The sequence below is a fragment of the Anas acuta genome, chromosome 23, assembly GCF_963932015.1.
Source record: "Anas acuta chromosome 23, bAnaAcu1.1, whole genome shotgun sequence".
In the NCBI taxonomy this organism is placed as follows: Eukaryota; Metazoa; Chordata; class Aves; order Anseriformes; family Anatidae; genus Anas; species Anas acuta.
Genome location: NC_089001.1, coordinates 684,590 through 703,417, shown reverse-complemented (window position 1 = coordinate 703,417; position 18,828 = coordinate 684,590). Strand labels below are relative to the sequence as shown.

The 18,828-nt window shown below is 45.6% G+C and overlaps 1 protein-coding gene across 8 annotated transcripts in view; it reads right to left on the bottom strand.

Moving 5' to 3' along the window:
- Positions 1–1,439: 1,439 nt before the first annotated feature.
- Positions 1,440–18,828, bottom strand: part of NCAM1 (neural cell adhesion molecule 1) — a 107,454-nt gene continuing 90,065 nt past the window's right edge. For 3 of the 8 annotated variants that reach the window (XM_068659522.1, XM_068659525.1, XM_068659526.1), the window contains 3 exons: positions 9,068–9,275; positions 8,533–8,649; positions 1,440–3,649 (listed from right to left, as the gene is read on the bottom strand). In XM_068659522.1, the coding sequence (XP_068515623.1) occupies positions 3,529–3,649; positions 8,533–8,649; positions 9,068–9,275 (446 nt within the window). In that variant the 3' untranslated portion in view covers positions 1,440–3,528. Of the gene's footprint in view, positions 3,650–5,950; positions 6,734–8,532; positions 8,650–9,067; positions 9,276–13,012; positions 18,387–18,828 lie in introns of those variants that run through there. The other 5 variants (XM_068659523.1, XM_068659527.1, XM_068659524.1 and 2 more) reach the window with 2 other exon arrangements.

The following is an 18,828-nucleotide window of genomic DNA, read 5'->3' as shown; positions in this document are numbered from 1 at the left end:
TTTGTTTTTTCGTTTTTTTAACAAGATAGAAGGCCCCCAAAAGTAGGGAATGCTGGGTAAGGATGTCAATGGAGGGTCTGAGAACAACTATCAAAACAGCCTAGTGTGAAAATCTGGGGTTTGAAGGCTCCATAGAAAAGTGTGAAAATAAAACTCCACTCTAAAAGCTGAACAACTGGATGCACTATTATCTCATCATCTTTACGTATGGTGCAGCATGAAATGCAATCACTCCACAACTAGAAGCTGATCAGTCTGAGGTGCCATATAGATATATATATGTATGGCATGGATACATATATAAACATATACAGCGCAAACGGCATCAGGTTGGTCCCTCTTCAAAAAGTGAAATAAAACCAATGAAGCCTAAGCTATCTCCGGAGCGGGATACTTCTAAATTAAAACAAATTCTGCATTAAGGGCAAGTATAAAAACAGTCCTCAGAATGAACCTACAAGCACTGGGTGTCGGGTGGTGTCACGAGAGCATTAACAGCAAGAGGACAGAACCAGGGCTCAGGCACCACAGGGTGACTCCTGCCTTGGGGTGATGCTCACTCCATCGGGCCATACAAACCCACCGCAGCCAGCGGGGCCATTTCTAAAGACGTGGCTGGGTGGTGGATCGGGCCCTCAGCTGGTTACCTGCTACAACAGAAACGCCAGCCCAAGGTGAGAGTCACAAATTTCACCCGGCAGGCGCTGACCAGTGTCCCTGGACACGTTTCTGGTCATTAGCATTTGTTCCCTATGGGCTGCTCAGCTCTCAACGGGACATAACTTATGAGGTATAACGTAAAGAGGACAACAGCAGTCAAAAACGTCACGGAAATGAGGAACAAGCTGTTGTGGCTATCCCAAGGAACAGAGGTACGTATTGTATTGCCTGCCACCACTCAGTCCTCCGCTGCCCCAAGGACTCTCCCCAGCTGTAGACCACGGTGAGTTTTCATCGTGTATTTCACGGAGTGACTTCTTAGAAAAGAAAAAGCCCCAGGGACCACAGGCAAAATTTTGCCTTACTTACACTGCCACTGCTGTCCTGGGTCAAGCAAGGGCCAAATCTGCCACAAGGCTTTGAAGTGAGGACCTATCCTGCCCTGATGTCCTGCTCGGGATGGGTATTGCATGCGTGTCTGTGCCTGCGTATCCAGTCATCCTCCATTTCCATCCCCAGGAGCTGAGGAAAAAATGCAAAAAACCCCACACTTAGCAAATGACAAAACCATCATTTTCAGTTCGAAAATCTGCGATGCCACTGGAGAAGACTGCGTATGTAGAAGATAACATCAACGAGAGTGGCTCAGTGTAGCTGAGCCAAACAGCAGTCCCTCTGCCCCCCATCATCCTTCTGTTTGTCACCTTCGCACATCGGAATGGATGCCATAGCCAGCTCAGTTTTGCTTTTCATTTAAAGGCTTCTGTTCCTTGTTAGAGTTGTTCTCTTTTTTTTTTTTTTTTCCTGAATAAATTCTTCAAATCTGATCTATCTGCTACACCTTCCACATTCAAACTATGTTGAAGCTTTTTTTTTAATTTTTTCAATACTATGACAAAAAACACGTTTCACACTAAAATAGTCACGCACCCACAGTGCACAAGCTTGCAGATCTAAAGTAGAATTAACAAAAAAAATAAAAAGGAAAAGAAAAAAAAGAAAAAAAAAAGAAATAAAGGAAAAAATAAACAACAAAACCCCCAGAGAAGGAGCAGCTCTATACAACGGGCTGGTCTACCCCTGTACACCTCTGCTCTTCCTTCCTTCTGCTCAAGCGCCTTCTCACCCCCAAATCTTGGTATTACTCCGTGACTCCCAAGGCTAACTCCCACTGCTCCCCCCTGCACAGTGATGCTGCATCAGCCCCTTTTCTGACTTAAAGACATGATCCAAAGACCAGAGAATCAAGCGGAGCCTTGGCACCGCTTTCCAAGCACTGATTTTGTTTCTGCAGAGCACCCACGGACAGACGTGCCGTGCAGGAGGGCGCTTGCACGCTGCCAAGCATCCCTGTGCTCAGGAACTTCATCCACGAGAGGACGTTCCTTTTTTTTCTTTTTTAGTGTTACCACTCCTCAAAAGCAAACTTCTTTTTTCTCTAAGTGCAGAAAGTCATTGCTTTTAAATCAGCTTTCTGGGGTCAAAGAAAACGGCGTTTACTGCCATATAAAGGAGAAATTGATGTCATCGAACATCTGAGATAAGACCAGCCCAGCCCTAACTGTACAATCTCTCTTCTGCCTCTCAAAGCTCTGGGAGGGTTCCATGAAGGAAAAGGGAGAATGTCCTAAAAAAGCAGAGATGATATTTTTCTTATGCAGTCAGGCCCAGGTCCAGCAAGGGACTTACACTCTTAATAAATTTAAGCATATAAGGACTCTCGCCAGCAACTCTCTCATTCCAAGCTAAGCGTGTGTTTATGTGGATTGCTGGGTACAGACCTCAGTTGGTGACAAGTGGTTGGAATATCCCCACCCCCCGCCCCCCCAAAAAAACAAACCAAAGACCAGCATTACTCTTTTTCTTACTCCAGTAAGAAATAATAATAATAATTATAATTATTATAATAATTAAAAAAGATAAAGGGGAAACTACTGTAAACATCGATATTTAAAAATGTCTCCCTTTGCAAAGCAAGCATGCTGCTAACCTAGTATCTATAGACTGGATTCACTTAAAAAAAAAAAAAAAAAGGCAGCTATTTTACACATACATTTAAACACAACAAAAGTTAAAAAAATATTTGTCAATTGTAAACACTGGAAAGAACAAAAGTTGGCAAAAATTAACATAAAATTTAAAGAAATGTAGAGTCTGAATACTGCAAATTGAAATATATCCCCCGAAGCTGCAATTTTGGCATTCTTCCTAAAAAAAAAAAATAACCCCCCAAATAAATGTCTAATGTGGAGAACAGAATTCAGCCACAAAGAGCCAAGACACTTTGCATACTGAACAAATACAAGGTGAACAGAAATTATAACTTATTTATGAGGCTTTACATATTTCAAACTCGACTGAAAAGTATAAAAATAAATTGTGGACTTTGTTCATTAAGGACCATCTGTACCAAGTAGTCAAGCAGTACAGCGGTTATATCTAGTATACTAACCAAGGAAAGAACAGGGTCTTTTTTTCTTTTTTTTTTTTTTTCCTTTGCCTAAGACTAGTTGATTTTGAGCTCCTCAGCGATGTTTTAACTGGTATTTGCAGTTTTGCTTATTTGAATAAGCAGGGTCAGCTAAGCCCTGGTTTGGTTGTGGGTTTAACCCTGTTTTTAAAATGTTTTACTTTTTAAAAGCAAGTGCACAACAAATAGAACCTTTCTAAAAATCTTTTTAAAAAAAAAGAAAAAAAGAAAAAAAAAAGAAAAAGAGAGAACCCCCCCCCCCGTTTATGCATTTTCTGTTTTGTTTTGTATTTTTTTAAAAAAAAGGCAACAGACACTAGAGGAATGAGATGTGTGTTGTGTTTCGTGTTTTAAATGCTTGGGTGAAGTTGTTCTGTCATTTTTTCATCTGTCGCTGATCATGCTTTGCTCTCATTTTCATTTGTTTGTGTGGCTTCGTTTGGGACCGTCTTGACTTCTGCTGGAGGTGTCTTAGTTTCCGTTGCTTGCACTTCAGATTTGTCTTCTACTGGGGTTTTCCTGAGGAAGAAATCACCAAAATGGCAGTTTAGAGACAGAAAAATATTGACCATCTATGGTGAATTAGTGATAAGAATATGTTTCTGGAAACATTCAAACATAGCTCCTTGACAGATGCAAAGATAAATAAAACCAAACTTCCCTCCCCCACTCCCCACCAGCATTTAGCTCTAGGATTTCCCTCCTGAGTTAACACACAAGCAGGATCTGGCCTTAGGCGGCAGCACAAGCACAAGGTGTGCTGCAGTGTGAAACGCGGCAGGAACGAACAGGAACCCTTCACCCAATTGCAAAATAATTGGATTTTTACCATCGCTAATTATGTCACCCAAATGTCCTGTTGGAACAGACTGCCCCTCGAGCAGGAAACCTCTTTTTCTGCAGGAGCTCATTCTCAGAATTTCACAGGATGCAGAAGGAAAGGAAACACAAGTGGATTCTGTCAGATGCCTTTTTGCAAGCACACGGAAGGTCAAGAGCTTCACAGGCTGCAGTTCAGATTCATCAGCCTGCCCTTGGCTCTTGACTGAACAATGAGACACCTGCTTGTCCAACACTCCCTTCAGAGGCCGAAGCGCCACGTCTCTGTGGCACCCAGCAGGACAGGGCAGTAGCTTTTACCCGCAGGGAACTGAAGAGGTCTCTCTGTGCCCATCAAGCTGCCTGGCTCCCTCCAGCCCAACGGCATCTGGGGAGGCACCAGACATCTCTCTGATTTAGGAGAGGACAGGAGCACAGCACGGGAGATATGGAGACCAGGGCCTTAGGATGAGTAAGAGTAAAACAGCAGGGGTTTTCACTCTGCTCTGCAAAAAAGCCTAACTTTTGGCTCTATGACGGCTGCCTGACTTCTCTTCTGGAAGTGTGAGCACCATGGTAACCACAGTGTCAAAGCAAGATAACCCAGGCCCATACCTTATTTTGGATGAAATGCAAAGCTTTCAGAATGAGGCAATTTTCCTGGAGAGATGAGGGTGGAAGAAGTTCTAACCAAACCTGTCCCTTAGGAAATGTGGTCCCTGTGGTTGCTGCAGCACAGCTTAGAGGTATCAGTGTGAGCTGCAAACCCGGCTCAAGAGCAGCTGCTTAAGTCCTGGCAGCAATCTGGCTGAGACAGTGTAGGGCCCCGTGCCACCAACACGCCTTCCCTTCCAAAAGCCCAAGGTGTGGTGTGGACTCTGCCTTCTGGGAGCTTCTCCCAGACCAAACCTCAGCTGCCCGTTCAGGAGTCTTTCTAGCTACAAGCACTGCCCCTGCTCAGGCCGGAAAGAGGAGGTGCTCCTTCTATTTGAATCTGCCTTTGTCAGCATGTGGAGTCCATACAGGAAGCCCAAAGGAACAAGGAACTTCAGTACTCGTGTCCTACAGAGAGGCTCATTCAATCAGCATTTTCCAAGCCTCTGCTCTAACGGCTCTGTCAGTACCACTGCCCAAACTGGCACACCAAGAGCGCTCTTGTCCACCATCTGCCTAACAGCTGAGGACCCTGGCCCCAGTTCATGCTGAGGACTTCAGGCTTTCACTCTCCAGTTACGGTGTTTCCTGCCAAACACCAGGTGCAGACTCATCTCAGCTGAGAAAAGTGCATGCTGGCCAGAGGGAATAAGGCTCCGAAGGACTTGTATGCCTGTCCTGCCTTGGGGCATGCTGGTGCTCTCTGAATGAGCCAGCTGGGTAAAAAGGTGACCAAGAATGGTGGATGGAGACTCATCTCTGACGAACCAGGACAACAAAGACACCACCCAGTCCTCCTGACCCAGCTGTGAGTGCTCCCCTTCTCTCAGACAGGATCTCTTTGCCTTACCCCTCTGCCTTACCCCGTCCCTTCAAGCACCAACCCAGAGGTATCACAATTAAGTTTCACACAGCACCACCTTCTGCCCTGCCTTCCACTGATGTCAATTCTGAATGGTTCCGCTGATCTGTTAAGAAATGGAATTTGGGTGGCTGCAGGAACTCACAGCCTCTGAGGACAGTGCTTCCTTTGCACCAAACCAAACTGCTTCCAATCTCTTTCACAAAAGAATAATCTATGATAGATAAAACTGCAAAAAAGTATAAAGAATCACACGTTTATGATAAATTCCTGGGTTTGTCTTTTCTCTGCTGCCCTGGCACAGCCTATTCCTGCTTTCCTCCTGGACCTTTAAAGCCAAGCCCTGCTTAGTTGGTTCACTGGTGAGTTAGTTTGCTATGGAAAGAATGAGATTAGTTCAGAGAACACCCAACAAGAACACAGCACAAGCACCAGTGTACAAGAGAGACAGCACACAACCAACAGAAGATTAAAGGCAGCCATACTCGGTCTTTGCAGGTGCAGCAGGTACAGAGCTGTCTGCAGTGGAAGAAGCGAGCTCGCGAGCTTGCCCGCTAGTCACACTGGCAGGAGTAGTAGTGCCAAGAGCTGCAAAAACATCCTTTGCAAGATCAATGTCTGGTGTCTTGAAGGTCCCTTCGTCCATTTTAAAGTCCTCATTCTGGGAAGGGTTTGTGGTGCTGCCTGAAGCAGCCTCGCTCTTCACATTGCTTGGGTTCTTGGTTGTCTCTGTTGGGCTCTTCACTGTGCTGGGCTGCACAGTTTCCTTCTCGGGGCTCTTGGTGCTTGAGACCTCCTGCTTGGGCTCTGATGGAGCTGAAGGGCTAGTGAGGTTTGCAGGGCTTGGGGCAGCTGCCTTGTTACCAGCTGCTGCTTTGGAGGTCTCGGCCACGTTAGCGACAGTGCTGGGGCTGAGCACTGCGCCTTGGTTGGACAGGACACTTGAAGACAAATTATTAGCAGCCGGAGTAGAGCTCGGGGTGTCGCTGAGATCGACAAGGGGGGCCACTTTGGGGGTAGAGGAGGGCGGTGGTGAAGAGACTGAGGCGGCTCCCCCTTTGGCTGGAGTAGCCTGGCCAGGCGACATGGAGTTGGAGTCGGGAATGGCCGCGGCTGGCATGGCAATACTGGAGGTCAGTGTGGTGGTCTCACTGGTGGGGCTGTTCTGGGCTGTGGCAAAAGTTTCAGTGATAGTGTCAGAGTTAGTGGTGCCCGTAGTTACAGAAGGCAGCATGTCCTCAACGGTAGCTGCAGTATCGGCGGTGTGCCTGTGAAGAGGACAGGAGTAGAAGAGAAATAGAGACAATGAAGCCCATAAACGACAGCAAGGGGAAGGGAAGCAGAGCGTAAGCATGAGGAGGCAGGTGGGTGGCACGGCAGCAGCAGCATGGCATGTGGGTACGACACAAACACAACATGGAGGCCGAGAAGGAGAAACTTGTCAGAGGTCAAATGTGCAAAGGGTAGCAAGGGCTGGCAGGGACGACTGAAGGACAACTAGGAAGAGAAGGAAGAGCAGAGAGGACACAACCTTCAGGAATGGCTTGTTCACGCAGATTTTGGTTCAAGTCTTAGTCAATGTAACCCCACAGACTTGCACAGAATCTTCTCTTTTAGCTTAACTTCCCTCTCATCCTCTTACACCTAACCTTACAAGGAAGCTTTCTACAAATTTCCCAAGCTTGCAGCCCGGTGCCAGCTGTAACCACACAACAATGTCCTGGCATAGGACCCCTGAATTCTCTCCCTTGTCTTGGCCATATCCATTTGCCAAGAAGTTTCAGATCTTCATCACACAGCATGGAATATTTTCTCATACACACACCTAATATATACACACACGTAACTTTGGGACCATGTTTTCTGCCCTGCAGAGCAGATTCATGTCTGCCTATTGTTCTAGCTGGAATAAAGTCTGCTTTAGGACGTCTGACTAACTACGCTGTAGCAGCCGTGCTATAGCACTGATTGGTGTGAGAAGTACACAGATGAGGCTGGAAAACACAAACAAGAACTCTTACTGCATGAGAAGGCAGCGTGCCTCCACCACAGGCTTACTAACTAAGAGAAAACCTTTGCAGAGGAAGCTAACTGAGCTAAAACCCTGGTAAGACAAGGCAAGAATATCATGACAAGATAAATCCCAGCTATTCTACAGTGAATCACTTCTGCATTTCCGTACTGCTTGTGGACATGGCCTCCTTTCTCCTCTCACCTCACACAGACTTCCAGCAGAGCCGTAAGAACAGTGGGCCCCACTGCTAACCTAATCCAAGTTGGTGAGACAACAAAGGTGGAAAAATCTGACCACACCACCACCGTGATGACTCTGCTGAAGAAACCCAACTTGTTCCATCAATCCCAAACCTGACCCAAACATTACCAAGCATTTCAGCAGCTTCCTGCAGTGAACTGCTGCTTTTATTACTCCAGAAGTTGTGGACACATACTTGGAGGGCAGTAGAACCTCACCACTTTAGGAAACAGTTTAATGCAGGCAGTAGGCAACACTTTTAAACCTTATTGAAACTCTTAGCAGGGATTCACAGATTCAGGTCCTGAACAAAATCTGATATGACCAAAATTTGTAGGTAGTTTTCAGCCATCCCACGGAATAATCAGACTTACCATGCCTACCCCAACATGCAGAGCACAGCTACTCTGCTGCTGTCAGTACAGCGGGCTGCTTTCACCACGGGGTGTTCACACGCTCATTGGACATCGCTAAGGGCTGAGCTCAGGCAGCATTCAGTGCCATCTCAGGTCTAACTTTTGCTCTGGATCCCTTACAACAAACCACGACAGGTGCTGGATCTACACACTGGACTGGATCAGCAGAGACAAGCCTTTCGAGCAACACTGCTTTATTCCACTTCCAGTGCTGGAACTATGAGTCGATCGGGAAAAAGAGGAAGCGTTTTCTCACCAATATGTTGGGAATCAAGTATGAAGATTTTACCTGTCTTCCTCTCTTCCTCCCCTGAATCATGTGCATTAGAAATCAGGGATTAAGGCAACTAAGTGCACTGGACTGACACTGTGCTAAGATGGACTGTTATCAACATACTCTGGCTCTGTCAGTGGGGTGGTCTCGTTGGGCTCTGTGTGTTTTCCCCCGTCATGGTTGGGGGTCCGCTCCTCTTCAGTCCGCACTTCCACGATAGGCTCCTTGGACTCATCTTTCCTGTAACGAGGAAATTACATAAAAATGTTTCCCATCCACATTAGGGATCCTCCTGCAAAGACATACTTGAAATACCAATGGTGACTGACAGAAACAGGCTGGATTGGTCAGCAAATCATTTCTTTTTGTCACCCCTTCTTCCAGTTATTAGCTACAGTACAGAAGAACACTATGATGTCCAGCATATGGGTCACCCATTTGATAGCTACTCAAAGGAATGGGAGAAAAACTGAGAAATGTCTGAAAGAATCCTTTCCTGAACATAAAAAGCAGAAACAGCACGGCCCCAATTATTTTCAGTACCCTCCCAAAAGACATGGGAAAGCCAGAACTCCCTGAAACACGTTTTTTTTTCTAGAGTTGCTGCTGGGACACATTGCTCAACAGAAGGAGTGAGAGAAGTGATAACAGTACTCACGAAAAGGCGGCTTTGCCCTCCTCCATGTCTTTGCCCTTGGCTCCTGGTCCAGATTTGCCACATAAGTTGACAGCAATGCACATCAGCAGGCCACATTTGTTCAGGAAGTAGCAGGTGACATCCACAGCCACCAGGAGCAGCACAAAGATCACAATGAGTATGCCTACAATGGCAGCAGTGCCGAGGCCTGATGTAGGGCTAGTGCTGGCTTTAGAGACCAAAAGAGAAAAAAGAAGGCATCGTAGTTAAAAAAGGTGACTTGGGGCTAGCTATGGCTCAGATTTGGCAATACTTAGGTTGCAAGCATGGGAAGTCAGGCAGAACAAGGAGCAGTGTCATAGCTGGAAGCGAAGCCTGGGCTCTGGAGCATGACGTGCGCTGGTGGGACACAGAAAGTTGTGAAACACCAGTGAGGCCTGAAGGTCGACTAGCCCCTTTCGTGGCATAAATGAACCCGGTGCAACCAGCTATGCAGCGCACAAGCTTCGTTTTCACAGGGGTCGTGCAAAGCTGCTGCCTGTCTCCCCACATGTTTTTGTTCCCAAGCAAGCACCTGTGTGAACAGGGACTCGTGAGCTCTGCCGCCTGAGATCAACTTTCACCAGCATGAAGGAGGCAAAGAGCGGCCCCTGGCAGGGACAGATCAGCATCTCTCAGGGTTCAGGGATGGGAACAAGGCATGCAGCAAAGCTGGGACTCACTCCAGGAAATAAATGACATTGCTGGAGGAACCAGGCTCGCCAAGATTCTCCCTTCTGCTCGCCTTGCTCTAACAATTACAGGCTGGGAAAGTCTGCTATCTTATTCAGTGGGGTGCTTGAAACAACCTGGTGGTGGTAGATCACCCTGACAAGAAGAACTAGCGGCTCCCTGAGGAAAGCTCCAGGTTAAACCCTGGATCCATCATCCACTTCCCCTGCCCCCGTGAGAGGCACATGCTTGCCTCCGAGCACAGAGGGCCCGGTGCCAGCAGGCTCCTCAGCAGATCAGTCGTGAGAGTACGATTTGTACCACTGAAACCTGAAGCAATTCTTTAAGGCAGCAGCCAGGCAGTAAGCAGCCAAAGCCACATGCAAGATGTGCATGTTCACATGCGCTGCAGTAGAGAATTTGGCCCAAACTCATGCTGCCAGCCAAAACTTACAATCTTCGACGATTTCAATATTTGAATACAAAGGTGAGACACTTGTACAAGGCAAATCTCCACATTTACTACAGCCAAGACAATTCTGCAAGGCTGCAGGAGCGAGCCCTCTAGAGTCAGGCCAGGAAGCACCACCCGGGCACGGTGCTGTGCAGGCCAAGCAGCGCTAACACTGCCGGTGCTGCGGCCTGGTTGCAGCTCCCCCAGCCAGCATTAAAGAAAGGACACTTGAGGAGCTGTTTGGTTATTCAGTTCTCTCTAACCAGCTAAAACATGACCCGCAGAAGGTTAACAGAGGCCGGAGCATACCTGGCCCACAGGACTGCTATCCTAGCAAGAACTGAGCCCTTCCTGGAGGAAACTCTCCATACTCTATGAATTGGTTGTGGTTCACAGTCTGCCAATACCCTCCTTTGCTCAGTGATATTCCAACGTGTACCTGAAGGACGAGATGTTCCTGAGCCAAAAATCTAAAACCCCGCCTCAAATCTCACCCTCCAACACGCCTCAGGACTTACATACACCGTTATCTGCCGTATCACAGGCAGCTTCAAATAGCTGGGTGATGTTACCTGCGGCCAGGCTCTGCACGAGGCATGGCCTCAGGTTCTGTTGGTCTCTACAGGAGGGGGAGGTGACTTCTACTGTGCATTTGACTTGTTTTTTGTGTAGTCCTACTGTATTACCTCCTCTCCTGATAGGACGTGACAGCAGAAATGACTGGATATGGATCAGGGTATGGGGAACAGGCTAAAGGAGGAGGCACACCCCTTCCTCCAGTAAGACCCAGCTTTCCAGAAGTGAATCAGAAATGAGAGAGAGAAGTCACAAGCTGCTCGTGTCTAGTCCACAGACTGCTGAGCCGACCAGGGAATGTTCCACCAGTATTTTGGCTTAGGTACAACCAGCAGCCCAAGCAACCTTCTAGAGAAGCAAATGGCAAAGGCAGGCAAGTTGTCACTCTGTTGACACTGTCCTGGTCACAGCAGCTGCCTGTGCCAAAACCCAACCTCCACCACATTTCCTCAGCTGTGGGACTGAAAAAACTCCTCTGCCTTTTCCAGTAGACAAAATGTCAGCAGCTGAGAGGTGCTGAAGGATGCCTGGATAACACACAGGGTTGCCCATGTAGTACTAACCTTCAGACAAGTGTTTCTGACTTCCTGCAGTGAGCAAAGGCTTGTGCATGTCACAGAGCTTATCCCTGATGCTTGTGGAGACAGCTGACCAGGATCAGCACGTTCATCACTGTCCTTGGAACCTGATATTTTTCTTTCAATTAAGATGTGATTCTCTTCATTTTTCATTCATTTTTACCACTGGATGCCACAATCCCCAACCACTTGGAATCTCTTCTTTGCTGAAGAGCCCTGCAAAGCATCCCTTGACCTGCGAGGCTAAGTGATGTTGACTTTGGCACATGGAGAGATTATTTCCAGGGCTCTCAGAAAGAGGGTCATTCCTTTTGCTGCTCTTTTATTCCTTAAAATCAAGAGGTGGGACGTCCTTAGCATGAGGTAGGTAAGTGTTGTTTCACTTTGTAACACTGAGAAAAACAGACTCCAAAAGGAAAGTTTTTTTTTGTTGTTGTTTATTTTATTATATCTAGAAGTCCCTCTGAGGCACGCAGGGCTGACACTTCCATCACAAGTCCTTTAAATGCTTGGCAAAATGTCTGTGCCACTGAGCAGCCCCTGCCAGCACCTTGCAGGGAGCTGCATAATTAAATGAATGAATGAACCTGTGTTACATGCAGGAAGTGAGGGGGACATACATTTGGTCTTCTAATGTATTCAGTATTCTTTCATGGATTATTCAATAGTTAACACAATCCTGTTCCCAGCAGCTCCTGGAGGAAAAACTAAGGATGTGTCAAACTTCTCATCTATAACATCTTTCTGGGAATGAGTTCTGTGTCATACTACTAAAGATGCATAAGGGAAAGCATCACCCCTGGGCTACACAGTCATACTTTCTCACTGCACCTCCTAGGTATACCTCATCCCAGGCCATCACTGCTGGAGGGGCACAGAGCGAATCTTCTCACAGGATAGAAACCCTCTTCTGGGGAATTCCATTCAAACAAGATTCCTACTCTTGGCTTCCATTCTGCACCTGCTTTTTAAGGCCTATCAGTATCAACTACAAGTTTCTTAGGTCAGGAACTTTCTGTGGCATAAATCACATCGACAGCCTTATTGCTACTCTGCCCAGACAATGCTGCTCACTGCACATGACCCACTGGACCGGTGAGGACTGAAAACCCAAGCCAGGGCAACCAGCCTTAGTCTCTGGATCACAGCCACCATGTCTGCTTCCTCAGCAGGCAGTGCAGTATTTTTTTTTTTTTTCAAGTGATTTAGGGTTTACACATCGTATGGGAGTTGGGCAAACTGCTTTATGTTCACAGGATGGAACTGACTTCTGCCTCAGGCAGGAGTCAGCGTTTGCTGCGCCACGGGAAATCAAAAGGTTGAGGCATTCCCAAGGGAAGGCGGGCTGGCCTCTTACCAGTTCATTTCTGCAATACCCAGCACATATGTAAGCAGGGACACAAAGAGCTAGAGATGGAAGTACACCTCTCTGGTGCATCAGTATGAGTAATGGGGAAAAACTCAGGAGTATCAATAGTTGCTGTTCACTACCAATGCTGAGGAATAAGGCTAGTCAGGGAAATTAAAAAAAAATAAATACATGACTGACTTGAGAAACTCAGCCAATGTAACTTAACAAAAGAAATGTGCAGGAATGAACTAGGTGAGAGTAGCCCTAAAAATACCTACATGCAGCAGAACGGCACATACATTAAGGCACTTTATTTGAGAAAAGATACAACAAATTTCAAAAGCTGGCAACAGAAGGTAGATGAGCTCAGGCTAGAAATAATGCATGAAATTTTTACAGAAATCCCCACAAGAGCAGAACGTCATGTCTTCCTCTACCAATACGGTTGCACATATCTGCTTTACTTACTAAACAGAGATGTTATGGAGATTATTAAGCACTACTGCAGAACAGGCTGTCTGCATACTCACCTTGCTATTTAGGATTAGTAAGAGAAAGCAAAAATGGATGAAAAATGGTTCCTGTTCCAAGTAACACTTGCTGCTTCATGCACAATGACAATAGCAGGTTCTCCCATCTGTGTCTGCGTGTTTGTGCACAGAAATACTTGTGCATTTCTGTGAATCAGGTTTGGGAAGCAGAGTATGGCATCTCTGATAGCCCTTGGCAAGCATGAAGATCTGTAGCAGCAGCAGACTCTCTACTTCACAAAAAAAGCAAGCAAAAAAAAAACTGCAACAAAACCAAAAACAACCCCCCCCCTGCAAGCATCAGGCCCCACGTAATGACTGATCTTTCTAATTGCAATGTGTGCAATGGAGAAATTGCCAGACTTGTACTCCAAGGCCCAGTGATGGCTCCATGATTTGATCTGCAGCCTCAATTTTGCTTTTCTCTAGGTTCCACTAGCTTCCTCGAGAGGCACTGAAAACACTTGCGAAGGGAACGTGAACAAAAACCTCCAGGTTTACAAACTGAAAGCCTGGAAACTGCTGCAGGTATCGGAGCTTTTATGGAACTAGATAACCTGCAAGGCTTTTCCCACACCAAAGGTTAGATATAATTGAGAAAACATGCTGCTGTGAAGAACAACAGATACAGATGTTCAAGCCTAGCATCAGTTCTGTGTTATGCCACTGATTTTCTTTGTGACTCTAAGCATCCATGAAAAAGCAAAGCTTCAGACACTGCGTACTAGATACAACTGCCAGAGGTCTGCTGAAAGCAATATAACCAACAGTTTGTATCGAAGACGAGCCCTGCTGTCTTTCCTTCTGCCTTGCAGAGGAATCCAGATAGACTGGAGCACTGGGCAGTCATCAGTGCGATGAAATTCAGCGAGGGTAAATGCCGGGTGCCGCGCCCAGATCAGAGCAATGTGGGACACAGGCACGGCCTGGGAGCTGAGTGGCTGGAAAGCAGCTCTGCAGAAAGGGTCTGGGGGTGTTGGCTGACAGCAGGCTTAATAGGAGCCAGTACAGTGTCCTGGCAGCCAAAAGGGCACAAAGAGGTGATTTTCCAGCTCTATGTAGTGCTGGTGCAGCCTCACCTTGAATACTGCATGCAGTTCTGAGCTCCACAATCTAAAAAGGCTGGTAAGGTCCTTGAAAGTGTCCAGAGGAGGGCAACAAAGCTGGTAAAAGGGCTGGAAGCCATGTCCTGTGAGGAAGGCTGAGAAATCTTGGGGTAGCAGGACTGCAGAAAAGAAGGCCAAGAGGTGATCTCACTGCTCTGCAGCTTCCTGAGGGCGGCAAGTGCCTCTGTCTCCTCTCTTGGAATGGGTTACAGCACAAAGCTGCACCACGGGAGCTTCAGACCAGATATGAAGAAAAATTTATTTACTGTGAGGGTGGTCAAATACTGCAATGGGCTCCCTTGTGAGGAAGCTGGTGCCCAACGCCTGTCAGTGCTCAAGAAGCATTTAAATAAGGCCCTTAGCAAAATCCTTGAATTTTTGGGTAGCCCTGAAGTAGTCAGGCAGTTGGACTCACTGATCTTTGTAGGTCCCATCCAAGTGATCTATTCTAATTCCAATCTGTCTTAGGGCCCTTTTGTGTTTAGGAAGCAGGAGCATAAACCTCTTCTAATGCTACGCTGGGAGGGCTCCTGTGTAACTACAAAATAATTCCAAGTCTCCTCAGAGGCCCTTTTGGTTTCGTTAGCATGCGGATACACTTCTAACAGAGCCTGCTGCTGTCTTGCAACCACAGGAAATGATCTGCAGCCAACCCACAAACTCATCATGAAGCTACACTGAACGTGCTATGCTGTCAGTGAAGCTCTCCAGCATGAAGTGCTGCAGGACAGCAGTCCCTAAAAACTGCTGAAACCTGCTGTGCGACTGGCTAGCTCCACAAGTTTGGAACCCACTGCATCAGGTCATAAAAACCACCGAGCACTTCTGTTTTCCAAGATTCGATTCCTTCTATCATAGCTACAAATAACCCTTTTGTCTCTGAACACCCAGAGGAGAGCCCTGAATCAGGAGACATCTCCCTCCTTTCTTCTTCAAATCATATCTTTCCTGCTCTGACCCTCTGGCCCAAGGGATCATGAGTAGCTGCAAGAGGAAAGGAAGCCAGGCTACGTACAGAGGTTGGGAGAATAAGGGCAGATCTGCAGAGGAATGGCCTTGTTTTTGCTCTATTCTCAGGTTTTGCATTCCAGACAATGAAACTGGGCCAAGTTAATTTCCTGCAATTGACTTGGGCCCAGAACTGTTTCTTTTCTTGGCTGGGAAGAAGATCCTGCGATTTTCATTAACTTTCAAATCTCCTCCGCTAGTTCTGGTCTCATAAATTCTAATGCACGACACAAATTGACATTTCAAATCTTTCACAGACTAGCAGTAAGAGTAATGTAAGAATCCTTACAGACCTCATGTTGTTGGTGCTAACCTACTTTGTGTGCATTTTGTAAAGGAGTTTTGCTGTTGCTATAAAATGCAGGAAGCATGGAGCATATTATTCAGCTTCAGGGATTGGCACATTTGATTAAATTCCACTGATCTACAAATATTTTAAGAACCATTCATTCCACCCTACAGTTAAAATGATTTAGTATTTAATCAAATTAACATTTAGACTCTTGATATCTCTAAATAGTTTGCAGGAGCCCAGAACAATGAAGCATACAATAAAAAAGCATCTCTGTACAAAAATGCACCTCTGTAAAAATGTAGAAACTTAACAACTAAGTGGGAGTACAGGTGCTGGAGTCCCATGGGCCAAATAAGATCCTACAAAGCTCTGCAGTTCATCACACACACGGAAGCACCTCTTCTAAAGCCTTCCTGTAGGTTTGAGTTATTCCACAGAACATTTACTTGCAAAACTGTGTGTGTGCAGGAAATCCAAGTGCTTAAACCTCTTCTGGGTCCAGATCTGAATCTCTGTCTCATCTCCAAGTCCACAAAAATAGCATAGGCTTTTCCGCAAGCTTTTTAATACTTTGTTCACATCAAGAACAAGACCTGGAATCTCGTCCACTTCTGACTGTCAGACCCTCAAGGATCTAACATGTTACAACCCACGTAAACAAGTGGTGAAAATACCTCTTATGCTCCTTATTCTTGCAAACAGGGGGATGGGAGCTCTTTCTGTATATTTCCTGTATCGATTGTATTTTCAGCTGAGTACGGGATTCATTTCCAATAATTTGAGCCATGTTAATGATCTGGGCTTTGCTTAGTAACTACAGGGAGCAGCCCATGGGAAGGTAACGCACCTCCTAAGTCTTGAATAGGAAGAATGGCTTCTGGAGGTGCTGCTCTCTCTTCGTCCAACGGTTATGAACAATACCAGTTCGGGCAAGACCGTTGTAATACTCTGAGTTGGATGCTTACCCTCACCTAGTAACCTGTCTGTGGATAAAGAGAAATCCACAGGACAGGCTGGCATCAGATCTACAGATGAGCTTAATAAGTTCAGCTAGGTGGAAGTTCACATGAGTTGTTAGAATTACGATTACTTGAGCTGTACTTCAGTAACACTAAGGTGTAAACTCAGGAGATCAAACAGGTCTGCTACACTCTAGAATACCGGAGGCAAGAATGCGTTGCATTTTTGTGTGTGGGTTTTTTTGTTTTGTTTTGTTTTTAAATAAGAACTCCACATGCTTTTGTGAGCAATGCCTGCAAAAAGTTTTCATTTATAATTTAGACAGACAAGAAGTTCACAAATTGTCATGAACAAGGTCTGAATAAACACAGCGGACTCTTATGTGCAGAGCATAAAATGCATAGTTAGACAAGACTGATGGCAGGGTTTGTTCTCTGTCCCTCTTAGCACTTTGTTAGAAAGATTAATGCCAGCCTGGACAACTGATAGAATTTGAGACGTTCTATACAGACAGCTCAATACCTCCATCAACAATTCATTCTTTTCAACCCCAGGCCCACGTACAGAGAAAGAAACCTAGATGGAGAGAAAGCCCTTTTAAAAGAGCAACACATCCAAATGGATTTCCCATCACAAAAGACAATTCATGAGGGGCACAGGGTTTTGATGTTTTGTTGGTGTTGTTCTTTTTGAATAAAAACAGCAAAAAAGAAAAAGTCACCTGAAATTTGTTCATCAAAATGCAATACACAGAACTCGGTAACAAAGCTGCATATTTACACCATGGATTAATCCTGTCTGATAGCGTCACATGCACAGTTAACCGTGAATATGATTAAGGATCAGTAATAATAATCATTTAGATCATCAGGTCACTTGATCCAAGCTAATCCTTCCTGTTAAAATGGTGAAGAAAAAAAAAAAAAAGGATCTCTCTGTGAAGTTGGTAATACAGTAAGTGGAGGACCAGAAGACATTAGACAAGCATCCATTGCAAACTTGTATGTTTTTGGGCTGTATTACGCCCCAGAGGTCCACTATGGGTCAGAAGATATTTCACTGCTCACAAGGGGCCAGGGAAGTCCGAAGGACTGAACCACACAGAAGGGGAAAGAAAGAAATGTCTTCAGTGCAATTCCCACGAGATGTTTATATTCAGGCCACCGCGTCAGGAAAACTTTCCGACAGCCATCAATTTGAACCCACTTGCAGAAGCCCGCAGAGAAATATGGGCCAGCAATAGGATTCCCTCTGGCAAGTTTTCTTCCCTTTCTCGGTCTGCCAGGTTAGATTTGTGGGTGAGGCTTTAGAGAAGTTTTGCACAACACAGTGGTGATCAGCACCAGATGTGTGGACAGATCAGTAAAGATCAGTTTGCATGGGGTTTTTTGTTTGTTTGTTTTTAAAAGGCTTTCAATATTGTACCTTCTTATGAGAAAAAAAAAAAAGCAAGCAAACAAAAATATCTTCCTTTACATCCATTAAAAAGGACAAATTCATTACAAGTAACAAAAGATTGTTAAAACACTTGGCTTAGACCATTTTTCCTCATTACAAAATTATTAACTCTTTCAAATTAAAGATTCTTGTTTCCTCCTGAACTGACAGGATCCTCTTAAACAAAGTTATCTGCTTTCACACCTTGGCAGGACCCAGGCCTTTTCAAGCAAATATTGCTTTATTTTAAGTTTCTAACAGAGCAAAAGCAGAGTCACTGCAGAAAGAAGCAATGAAACAAAGGAAGACGACGTTGATGGACTTCCCAAGGTCGCTGCAGGTGCCAGACAATGGTTCCCAGGAGGGGAAAATATGGTTGTTTAAAAAGCAAATTTGGTGCATGTGGCAAGCGTGGATGTGTCCCGTGAGATCCAAGGTGACATGTATGACGACAGACATAGGAAAGGAATAAGGGGGAGAGGGGGGAGGGAAGAAAGGATGAGGAAGAAAGAAAGAAAGAAAGAAAGAGAGAAAGAGAAAAATAGATAAAAAAAAATTAGGTCATAAATATAGAAAACATAAGAATCAAAGGTTTATTTAATTTAGTAAATTAAAATGGCTAAAGGTTAGAGGATAGCATTAGCACATTCACACCGACAAAAGGGTCAGGTTCAGAAGCTCAGCAATGTCCAAAGCCGCAGAGCAGCGTTCGGGTCAGGGTTTATGGGGTTAGCAAGCAAATGAGATTAAAAATGATGGAACAGAAGGCTCAGTGA